This window comes from Coenobita brevimanus, chromosome 100 (genome assembly GCF_032717465.1).
Source record: "Coenobita brevimanus isolate Jiangsu-jjx chromosome 100, ASM3271746v2, whole genome shotgun sequence".
Lineage (NCBI taxonomy): Eukaryota > Metazoa > Arthropoda > Malacostraca > Decapoda > Coenobitidae > Coenobita > Coenobita brevimanus.
In genome coordinates, this window is record NC_137053.1 from 54,212,380 (window position 1) to 54,225,153 (window position 12,774).

At 42.2% G+C, this 12,774-nt stretch overlaps 1 protein-coding gene across 1 annotated transcript in view; it reads right to left on the bottom strand.

Moving 5' to 3' along the window:
• LOC145414591 (sodium channel protein 1 brain-like) overlaps nucleotides 1-12,774 on the bottom strand; it is a 1,229,691-nt gene that overhangs the window by 800,210 nt on the left and 416,707 nt on the right. Inside the window, exon 13 of the mRNA XM_080284113.1 lies at nucleotides 12,379-12,572. Within this exon, the coding sequence (XP_080140239.1) occupies nucleotides 12,379-12,572 (194 nt within the window). The remainder of the gene's footprint in view (nucleotides 1-12,378; nucleotides 12,573-12,774) is intronic.

Consider the following 12,774-nt stretch of genomic DNA (forward strand, 5'->3'; position numbering starts at 1 on the left):
TAACTTCTGAGCGTTACATTGATATGCTCGAAAACTTTCTAAGGCCACAACTCGAACACCTTGAGTTTGAAGAACTCGATGTGTGGTTTCAGCAAGATGGACCTATGGCACACACAGCTCGAAGATCATTGCAAGTGCTGAGAGAAATGTTTCCGGATCGGGTGATCTCATCGCCTGGCGATGTTGGGTGGCCGGCCTGTTCCCCTGACCTCACCCCTTGTGATTTTTTTCTATGGGGCTACCTTAACCCGCCGCGTCCCGTTGACATATATATATATGTCCACGTTTGTCACTGTGAGTCCCGTTGATGTATATAAAAGCACCGCAATTGCAAGGTCTGTCATTTGCACATTTTTCAAATTTTGTGTGTGATTTTTGGTACGTATACATAAGACACCTTCCTCTACAAGATGCCAGGCAGGGACAATGCCTTACCCCACATGACCTCCCCACCTCACGCACGCCATTGTCTCGGCAATTCACCTGTTACCAGTGGCCTGGCCAGTAAAGAGAAATTCAAGGCCAGAGTGATTCCCCAACTGATGACAAAGTGGAGGACAAAGTTTACATAGCGTTAGAGGAAGAAACAGTCAGAAATGATGATCAGGTAATGTCGCCAAAAAAGTGCAGGTATGTTGATGTGTTTGGTGAGTGAAACAACGCTTATAGTGCCTATATTACGGTGTGAAAACCAATATACTCTTGTACTACCTATAAATTCGTACCAAATAGATAAATAAATACTGTTTATGAGTGGTGTGGAATAGTTACCCTCCCATAGAACTCGTTTTCTTTGGAGCCAGCCTGATAGAAAACCCAGTAAGGTAAGGGGTACTTCTACCTGTATTCAGTATTTTAAACCTCAGGTGAGCGATTTCTCTATGAATTTTTGATGTTTCTCACCAAAAGCGGAGGTTTGAGCCAATTTTTTTTTTTCCAAAATTGGTCATAAAATCCAGTATAGTGCACGGAGGGTGACCTAACACCCCCCCCAAGGAGCCCACCGAGGAGCACCTACGGCATGCCGGGACTCAGGGCGACAACATAAGTCCTCCAGGGCTGAGTACCCCTATGACCTGGAGCTCGCCTGCCGCCGCCATTGCAGGAATGCAAGACTACCCTCCAGGCGAGCCAACCACAACCAACGACTTGGTGGAGCCGTTACTCCAGCTCCAGTCAGCACCCCTGAGACAGCCGGTAGCCACTCAACCCTCCTACAGGAGACGGCCTGCAGTTGCTCTGGAGGAAATCAGGAGATGGCCTGTAGCCGCTCCCGCTTTCGTCAGGAGGCAGCCTGTAGCCACTCCGAAGGTGCCCCTACCGAGATGGCCTGTAGCTGCTCGACCCTCCTACAGGATATGGCCTGTAGCTGCTCGACCCTCCTACAGGATATGGCCTGCAGCCGCTCCAGAGGCAAACAGGAGACGGCCTGTGGCCGCTCTCACCTTCATCAGGAGATGGCTTGTAGCTGTTCTGAAGGTGCCCCTTGAGAGATGGCCTGTAGCTGCTCAACCCTCCTGCAGGAGACAGCCTGTAACTGCTCCAGAGGGAATCAGGAGATGTCCTGTAGCTGCTCCCACCATCGTCAGGAGATGGCCTGCAGCCGTTCTGAAGGTGCCCCTGAGTTGGCCTGTAGCCACTCCCTCTCCCAAGCCACGACCAGTAGCCAGGCCTTAGCGACGGCCTGCAGCCACGCCCCCAGAAGGTCATGGCCAGTAGCTGGGCCCTATGGCAGGAGATGGCCAGTAGCCGCTCCTCCATCAGGTGCTGACTCCTGTTCACCAACCTATGACCCAGAGGGAGCCCCCAGCCGGGAGGAGTACTGGAGAGGCCCCGTGACTTCCATCTGGCTCTTCTCCCTGCAGTCAGATCCGGAGAGGACTCTGACGGACCCTGACGTAGGCCAACACTGCAGCCCCCTCCTGATGGCATCTCCGAACACCGGGGACCGAAGCCCTCAGGACCACCAGACCGCCCCCAGGACCCCCAGGCAGGACCTCCCTACATCCAGATGCTGGAGATCTTCGTCCTCCATCAGGCGCCTGAGCGAGAAGTTCAGGCAGCTATTCAGCCCCAGCCCCGAGGGCCGGACTCCCACCCCAAGCCCCGAAAGTGTGGGACCCTTCACCACCAGCAGCCCCGAACAAGAGAGGACGCCCCTACACGTGGTCCCGTGGCCCCTGAACACAGAGGCCCCCAGTGGAACCCAGCCCCGTCAGTAGTGAGGCTGAGTCACCTCCGCCGCCCTTGTACCTGACTGCCACGACACCCAGACCCAAAAAGAGTGACAGTGAAAGCACAGTGTCCATGACCTAGTGAAGTGAAGGCAGAGCAGTGAATTAACGGTATAAAGGAAGTCCGTGAGAAAAGCATCAGTGATAACATAAAAGAGTGGTGGAGTGAGTAAAAGTAACAGTGAAACTGTGAACACGACAAGGCTGTGAAATACGGGTCTATTACAGTGAATACACTACCAACTAATAACGCTGTATCATACTAAGATCATACACAGACCCCAGTGTTAAAGCAATAATTACCAACAGTGAAATAGTCCCACCCACTCCACCTTTATATAAAACTTGGACTTCCTGCAGTAATAGTATATAACCCCTCTGCCCTAAATGCTATTCACCTTACCCGACCTAGACCTGAGTAGTATCCTGCGCAATACTAATAACCCATATCTAGGCTAAGAATTATAATTGTCCAGTATATCTGTATTCATGACATCTACCTGTTCCACTGTAGAATTTAGTAATACAGGTGTAAGGTTGTTGCCCTGAGTTTTGATGTCCTGCCTCTCTCTTATTTGTCTAAGCTCCGGTCTAGAAAGAGAACCCAGCTACACATTAGGTGTTAGAGGGATGGGAAGCTGACCCTAAAACACCTAGTATTACAGGTCGCGATTGGGGGGAGTCAGTAGTGGAAAATTGGTCGGGACGGGGCGGGTTAAATAACGAGTGTATACTCATCGACCTCAAACTCTTGAAGCCCTTAAGGTTGCTAGTCAGCACGAGATAGCCACTGTTTCACCCGACATGACCCGTCAAGCCATGGCATCCTTCAGAAATCGCCTCCAAGCGTATATAGACAATGACGGCCAACATTTGGAGGATGTCATCTTTAAAACATGATGAATAAAAACTATATTGAGTGAAGTTTCATGTGTGCAAATAATATTTTAATTATCTTTAACCATTTTTTTTAATTTGAAATGTGGGAGGTTTTTCTGGGTCACCCTGTATATATATCTATATCTATCTATATATATATATATATATATATATATATATATATATATATATATATATATATATATATATATATATTGTTACATAGCCTATGCTTTCATCATCCTTTGTGTAATTCTAACGTACAGTATGCTGCATGTTTGATCACGAGCGTGTTCTACCTCACTCCCCCCCTCCTCCCTTATAGTAGAGTAAGTCGTTCTTTCTGTTGTTCAGAGCAGGATTGTCAACTCTTTGTCCCCATGGCTTCATTTGCGTGTCCTTCTTACAAGTTGTATCAAGCTCTGCCGGCCCCTATATAATGAGCTCAGTCTCTGCATTATTGCCACTTAGATCTACTCCTCATTTTGTTCACATCTCTGTCCTCCCCTGTACAGTTGTTATTATTGTGAGTGCTCAGGAAGTCTCCAACCATCTAGCAGCTGTGTAATTTGAGTATAAGTGATATTGCATTTTTTCTTGTACTGTGTAGTATAAGGTGTTAATTCTTAGGCCTAGTGAGGTTTTTGTGATTAATGTAAAGTTTTACTGTCAGCCAATTGTTAATAATAGTTTGTATCTGTAATAATTTATCTTGCATTAACTGAGCATTATCCAGTGTATTCTCATTTTATCAGGGCTGACTTAGATAAATTTACTCATGCTAATTTCGTGTTAATAGAGGCTATTGCAGTTAACCATATATTTAACCTGTTTTTTGCCATTACATTATCCTTATGAGTCCTGAATGTTTTGTTGTTAGTTTGAGCATTAAACTTTAACTTGTAATTTTACCTAACTCTTTTGTGTTGAACCTGGAACTTTACGGGGCAGTAATGATTTTTAGTATTCTCACTTAAAGTGTACATTATCTTTCTCTGTTCCGTAACATAAATTTGGCGACCTCTTATCAGGATATTCAGGATATTATCATAAGGATATTGGTTGATATTTTGTGACTGTGATTTATTCATGATGTCTACTATTACTACGCTTGATGAAGCCAAAGATTTTTTGTCAAATGTGCAAACAGTGTGTGATGTAGAAAACAGAACAAAGAATGAACTTAAGCTTGTTGCCCAACAATTGGGAATTGCTGTTCGCTCTCATCATTCTAAAGATCAAATTGTTGACATGATTAATGAAAGCTTGTTCAATGTAACTCCTCCAAATTAGCAAACGCAGATTGAAATAGCTAAGTTACATCTAGCCCTGCAGGAGGCTCGTGCTAAGGAGGCTGAATTTCAGGCCCGTGCTAAGGAGGCTGAGGCACAAGTTGAACTTGCTAGGATTCAGGCAGACCATGAGTATCGCTGAAACAAGGTGGAACTGGATCATCTAGCTCTGATGATTTTGATGTGGCTAAAAATGTTAAACTTGTCCCTCCTTTTAATGAATCTGATTTAACAAAGTATTTTCAGTTGTTTGAGAGGGTAGCTACAGGTTTTAATTGGCCCAAAAAGTATTGGCCAGTACTCCTTCAAACTGTTCTGACCGGTAAAGCTCAAGTAACTTATGCATCTTTGCCTCAGGATCAATCCGATAATTATGATGTAGTTAAGAGCTTGATTCTTAAGGCCTATGAGCTTGTTCCTGAAGCCTATAGAGTAAAATTTAGGACAACTTATAAGCAAGATAAGCAATCCCATGTTGAGTATGCAATAATCAAAGAAGATCTGTTAGAGCAGTGGTTAAATTCTAAGAATGTGGATTCTGATTTTGACAAATTTAAGCAGATGATTTTGCTGGAGGACTTCAAGAGGTGTATTAATAAAGATGTAAGCCTATATCTTGATGAGAGAAGAATAGATAATTTGTCTGATGCTGCAGTTTTAGCTGATGAGTATGTTCTCACTCACAAGAGATATTCTAGAGAAAAAAGGAAATCTGAGAGTAGGTACGTTGCCTCTAATCAGAGTACAGGTAACAGGAAAGAGAATAAAGATGATGTTTCTCAGGAAGTAAATACCAGCTTCACCTCTAGATTTCAGAAAAGTAAATGTACTTATTGTAGTAAGCTTGGTCATACTACAGAGAAATGTTTCAGGAGACAGCGTGATGTGAACAAAAAGGAGTCTTTAAATATTCAGTCAATTGGTCTAGTGTCCACCCTTGAGAGTTCCCAGAATTCCTTAACTGAGTTAACTGAACCTGCTTTGAGGGGTAAATTAAATTCTCATGATGGAGCTCCTCTTTTGAGCAGTAACGTGGGTGACACTCTCAAGAGTTCATGTGCTAATTTCCTGTCTGATGGTTTTGTCAGTCCTCTGGACAGTAATAACAGGAAATCAGTTAAAATATATCGTGATACAGGTGCTTGCCAATCCCTTATGCTGACCAGTGTTCTAGGCTCTAATGTTAATTCCTCTGATGAAACTGTACTTTTACAAGGCGTAGGGAATAATTACTCCTCTGTCCCTCTGTGCAGAGTGAATTTAGAGTCTGGTTTTGTTAATGGTTCCGTTATGGTTGGGTTGGTTGAGACACTCCCAATGTCAGGTGTAACTTTCTTACTTGGAAATGATATTGGTGGAAGTCAAGTGTGTCCAGCTCCTCAGTTGTCTAGTGAGCCAGTAGCTGCGACCCAGGATCGTGATGTCCCTGATGTGTTCTCTGCATGTGCTGTCACTAGGGCTAAGTCTAAAGTTACTGGTGACTTAGAGGATAATGATGATGATGATGATGTTATCCTAGCTGACGCTTTTCTTGCTAATTTGGACCACTCACCAGATGAGGCAGTACCCCGTAGTGTTGATAATTTGTCTCGTCAAGAGTTGGTTGAGTTGCAGGTTGCTGACCCTGAGTTGAAAGGTCTAGCTAACTCTGCTTACAGTGAAGAAGAGTCAGCTGGTGATTCTACTTGTTATTTTATAAAGTCAAGGGTACTTATGAGGAAGTGGAGACCCCCAACAGCATCAGCCGACTGTGAGTGGGAGGTTGTACATCAAGTTGTCATCCCTCGTGTTTGTAGGCAGGATATCATTAGAGTGGCTCATGATTCCAGTTTGGCAGGACACCTTGGAGTGAGGAAGACTGTGGCACGCATTTTGAAACACTTCTACTGGCCAGGTATCTTCAGGGATGTTTCCTGGTATTGTAAGTCTTGTCACACCTGTCAAGTTGTGGGGAAGTGTAATCAGACCGAAAAGGTTGCACCTCTAGTTCCCATTCCTCCTTTTGAGGCGCCATTCACCCGTGTGTTGGTGGATATTGTGGGCCCTCTTCCTAAGACTTCTTCAGGATTTTCTTATGTGTTGACACTGATTGATATGGCTACTCGTTATCCTGAAGCCATTCCCTTAGAAATATCTCAGCAAAAAACGTGGTTAAGGAAATGCTAGGGTTCTTCACAAAGTTTGGTCTGCCCAAGGAGGTACAGTCAGACCGAGGAAGTAATTTCATGTCAAATGTTTTCAAGCAGTCTCTGAAAGAGTTGGGCATCACCCAGATCACGTCTTCAGCTTACCATCCCCAGACCCAAGGAGCGTTGGAGAGATATCATCAAACACTCAAATCGATGCTCAAGAAATACTGTTTGGAACATCAGAAAGACTGGGATAAAGGTCTTCCATTTGTTGTATTTGCCGCAAGAGAATCTGCAAATGAATCACTGGGCTTCTCACCTTTTGAACTACTGTTTGGCCATGAAGTAAGAGGACCCCTTAAGCTACTCAAGGAATGCTGGCTGTCGGAGGAAGATGACGTCAACCTGCTGGAGTATGTGATGAAGTTCAAAGAACGGCTGTCCACTGCTTTACAGCTGGTGAGAGAGAATTTAGGAGCTGCTCAGGAGAAGATGAAGACTTGGTATGATAAGAAGTCCAGGTTACGCCACTTTCAGCCAGGAGATCAGGTTTTGATTCTGCTACCAGTGCATGGGCAACCTCTTCAAGCCAAGTTTAGTGGTCCTTATTTCGTGGAGAAGAAACTCAGTGATGTCAACTATGTCATCGCCACACCAGATCGCAGAAAGAACAAGCAACTTTGTCATATCAACATGCTAAAGTTATATCACAGGCGGGACGAAAATAACCCAGTCTGCACTGTAGCTGTTCCACCCGAGTCTGCAAGTGAAGCTCTCCCATGCAGTATGAGCCTGAGTGATAGTTTGGGGAAGAATCCTGATATCATGAATGATCTCCAGACTAAGCTTTCTCATCTACCTCCCGAGGAAAGGCAGGAGTTTTCGGCATTATTGCAGGAGTACCCGCAAGTGTTCCGTGCCACTCCAGGAAGAACCACTGTGTTGATGCATGATGTCGATGTTGGAGACGCAAAGCCAATTAAACTGCCTCCTTACTGTGTGAACCCAGTGAAAGTTCCTCTCATCCAGAAGGAGCTTGGCTACCTGTTGGACCACAAGATGATTGAGCCCTGTCAGAGCGAGTGGAGTTCTCCTGTCACTCTAGTCTCTAAGCCGGGTGGGTCACAGCGGCTTTGCATCGACTACAGACGTGTTAATCAGATAACCAAAACAGACACTTACCCTCTCCCTCGCGCGGAAGATTGCATAGACAAGAGCGGAAAGGCTAGGTACATAAGTAAGTTTGATTTGTTAAAGGGATACTGGCAAGTACCTATGACTGAACGTGCTAGGGAGATCTCATGTTTTGTAACACTAGGAAAGACTTTTGCATGGTCTGTAATGCCGTATGGTATGAAGAATGCACCAGCCACTTTTCAGAAGCTCATGAATGTTGTAACAGAGGGTTTGGCAGGGTGTGTTGTTTATACTGATGATGTATTAATCTTCAGTGGCAACTGGAAAGATCACCTATGCCATGTCAGTAAATTTCTTGAGCGTTTGGTTCAGGCTAATCTTGTAGCTAATTTGTCAAAGTGTGAGTTTGGTCAAGCTAAAGTTCAGTACCTTGGGTACGTAATTGGTGATGGACATGTTGCACCACCAGGAGCTAAGGGTCAGGTTATAAGTGATCTTCCCAGACCTAAAAGTAGGAAAGAGCTACAAAGATTTTTGGGAATGGTAGGTTATTACAGGAGATTTGTTCTTAACTTTTCTATTCTTGTATCACCACTTACAGGCCCACTGAAAAAGGGAGTTAAATTTGTCTGGACCGATAACTGTGAATCCTCTTTCTGCAAACTTAAAGCTATCCTATTAAGTCAGCCAGTGCTCGCTACTCCAAATTTTGCTAAGCCTTTTAAGATGGCTGTTGATGCAAGTGATATAGGAGCTGGGGCTGTTTTGCTGCAAGAGGATGATCAGGGTATTGAACACCCTGTATCTTATTACAGTAAGAAGTTCACTCCACCTCAAAAGAACTACTCAACTATTGAGAAAGAGCTTTTGGCCTTGATTTTGGGTTTACAGCATTTTTCATTTTATTTGTGTTCTGGTTTTGACCCCATAGTCATTTATACCGATCATAACCCACTGAAATTCCTTAGTAAGTTTAAAGATAAAAATCAGAGATTGACAAGATGGAGTCTACTTCTTCAGGAGTATTCATTAAACATACAACATGTCAAGGGGAAAGAAAATGTTATTGCAGATTGCTTATCTAGACTTTAGACAGATTGTTTTAGAGTAATAAGAAATTTCCTTTGTAAATTTCTTTTTCTTTGTGGGGAGGTGTTACATAGCCTATGCTTTCATCATCCTTTGTGTAATTCTAACGTACAGTATGCTGCATGTTTGATCACGAGCGTGTTCTACCTCACTCCCCCCCTCCTCCCTTATAGTAGAGTAAGTCATTCTTTCTGTTGTTCAGAGCAGGATTGTCAACTCTGTCCCCATGGCTTCATTTGCGCGTCCTTCTTACAAGTTTTATCAAGCTCTGCCGGCCCCTATATAATGAGCTCAGTCTCTGCATTATTGCCACTTAGATCTACTCCTCATTTTGTTCACATCTCTGTCCTCCCCTTTACAGTTGTTATTATTGTGAGTGCTCAGGAAGTCTCCAACCATCTAGCAGCTGTGTAATTTGAGTATAAGTGATATTGCATTTTTTCTTGTACTGTGTAGCATAAGGTGTTAATTCTTAGGCCTAGTGAGGTTTTTGTGATTAATGTAAAGTTTTACTGTCAGCCAATTGTTAATAATAGTTTGTATCTGTAATAATTTATCTTGCATTAACTGAGCATTATCCAGTGTATTCTCATTTTATCAGGGCTGACTTAGATAAATTTACTCATGCTAATTTCGTGTTAATAGAGGCTATTGCAGTTAACCATATATTTAACCTGTTTTTTGCCATTACATTATCCTTATGAGTCCTGAATGTTTTGTTGTTAGTTTGAGCATTAAACTTTAACTTGTAATTTTACCTAACTCCTTTGTTTTGAACCTGGAACTTTACGGGACAGTAGTGATTTTTAGTATTCACACTTAAAGTGTACATTATCTTTCTCTGTTCCGTAACAATATATATATATATATATATATATATATATATATATATATATATATATATATATATATATATATATATATATATATATCCTCAGTGGTAAAGTGTGCTTTTTCGTACACGGGTGGACCAGGGTTCGCGCCCCGCCAGGGTAATAAACTTTGGGAGTGTTCACCCAGCCATGTACTGCATTGGCGGACACAAGGGGTGCTGTGGTTGAACCAGTGTCGCTTACTGTGAAGTATGCTTGCACCCAGTCGGCTTGTGCAGGCTGATTACACTTGGTTCACAGACTACCCACACATCCAAAGCCACTCCAACACTACAATTACACTTACAAGCACTTCTCAAACTACGTAACAAACTCTACCAGACAGCCAAAGCCACTTGGTAGAGATACATTGGGTGTATCGTCCCGACTTCGGTCGGTATAGGCCGGTCCTGCAGTGGATACTCAAACGGCTGAAGATGATATATATATATATATATATATATATATATATATATATATATATATATATATATATATTATATATATATATATATATATATATATATATATATATATATATATATATATATATATATATATATGTCATATATCTAAATTTCCTTACAGATGAGAGAAAAAAAAAAACAATAGTTAATAAAGTCGGCATACTTCAGGAGTTTCCGTAACGTAAAACCATACCATAGAATGAAGCTACGGTGGCTAAAACTCATCGCTTAATGTGTTTAGGAACAATATTACGAAATTATTAACTTGGTTCTTCTTCAAATTGTGATGAATATCATTAATACGATATAAGTGAATTTCTCTGTCTCGTAATTTTCAAGAGAAAAATAAAGGTGACTTTTTTGTTCACATTCTGGATGATCATATATGTATGTAAAATAAATATATTCTTCGTAATAAAAATGAACCCATCTTATGTAAGGGGGTGTTTAATGACTCATGTTGGGTCCTCCTGCATAGTCTGTTTCCATGGGTCTTCGCTACTGTATATCTGTGGGAGTCAAACCCCTAACCTCCCCGCATGTCGGACACTGGAATAAACAAACAAACGAAATGACCTGCGTACTGAAGGCATTAACTAGTTCATAATTTCCAAGCCGTAAAAAGGTGAATATAAAGAAATTATAAATAATCAGATATATAAATGATTGACTGAACCATTAACAACCCATTCGTTGACCATGTGACCTGCGAAGTAACCCGTCAAAGAAGAGTAAAGACATGGGCATGATAAGCGAAGGAGTGGGTGAGATGGGCTGGAAATCTGGTGAGCGGTGGGTCTGGGGAATGAAAGAATGCGCTCCGAAAATGGGTGTTGTTACTTCGCTCGAGACGGAGTCCCGCGAGGTACTGTATTTGGTTGAGTTTGTTTGTTTGTTTGTCAGGAACATTACGGAAAAACGACTAAATGAAATTCAAACTTTCAAGATATGTGGGAACTGGTCTTAAAAGAATGTGAGTAAATTTTGGAGGTAGTCGAGTAACCCTGAAAGGTCAAAATCAAGATAATCGATTTTCAGAGGGCTATAACTTGAAACCAGTTGAAGATACGAGTTATTTACTATAATCAACATACAGGAACTCCCATAGGAGCTTTCATTTGGCAGCAAGACCTTTGACCTTGACAGACCCTGAAAGGTCAAACTCAAGGTCACGGATATTCAGGGGGCTACAACTCGAAAATGACTGTAGATAGATATTTACTAATATCAATATATAGGACGTCCCATATAGGCTTTTAATTGTACCATGACCTTTGACCTTAGGTCAAACTCAAGGTCATGTACTGTATATTCATGGGATTATGACTCAAAACTGGTTAAAGATAGATATTTACAATTAACAACATACAGGAAGTCCCATATGGGTTTTTAATTGGTACCATGACCTTCCACCTTACGTGACCTTGAAAAGTCACTCTCAAGGTCACGGATATTCAGGCGGGCTATAACTCAACACTGGTTGGGGTTGAGACATTTACTATTATCAAGATATAGGAAGTCTCATACGGGCTTTCATTTGGCACCATGACCTTTGACCTTGGGTGGTCGGGCGTGGTTTGCTATATCTGGCACCATCTGTTAAGATTAGTGTTTCAGAATACCTTTCAAGAATGAATGCGAGGGGAGAGTGAAAAAGAAATGATCATGAAAGCTAAAGAAATATGTGGGATGGGCTTAGAATGTGGTGAAGGAGGTTTTGAAGGCGCCTTGAGACTAAAGCCAGTCGAAATATGTGCAGTGGTATTAATAATTTGAGTACAGACAAGGTTTCATTTCAAAATTTTCTTCAACGACAGCAACAACAATGAAAATAAGAACAGCAAGAAGATGAAGAAGAAGTAAAAGAGAAGACAAAAAGAAAGAAAAAAGAAAAAGAGAGTAGTAATACGAACAACAACAAGATAAACTCGTGTTGCTCTTGAGCTTTGGGACGCAGGTAATAATAACCCACAAAGGAACTGGATCAGGATAGAAGCAGTCCCTTATAACTCTCTCACGATCAGGACATCGCCAACATTTCATTCTAGTTATATTGCGCAGCAGAGAGTTACAGGAGGCTGACACTCGTATTCTCGGATTACCTTCATAATACCTGTTTCTAAGCTATTAATTTTGCCAGTTACACCTTAACATTCTCGTGTGTCGTCCATTTTAGACATAACTAACGCACAAGAGGTCATCAAAGTGCAGGATGCAAAATAAATCGCATAGGGAGAAATGATACGAAGCGTCCCATGCCAGTTTTAACATTCACTCACCTAGGAATAGGGTCGGGAGCGAAATTTGCCGCGGTGTAGTTCTTGCCGAAGAGCTGCATCCCGATGACGGCGAAGATGTAGATGATTATGAGGAGGACAAAGGTGAGGTTACCGAGGGCGCCCAGGGTGGACACGATGATGCTTAGCAGGACACGCATGGTGCGCCACGACTGCGCCAGCTTCAGCACACGTAGCTACAGGGGTAAAGAAGCTATGTAGGTCTGTATGCATCTCTCTCTCTCTCTCTCTCTCTCTCTCTCTCTCTCTCCAATATATATATATATATATATATATATATATATATATATATATATATATATATATATATATCTATATATATATATATATCTTGTTACGGAACAGAGAAAGATAATGTACACTTTAAGTGAGAATACT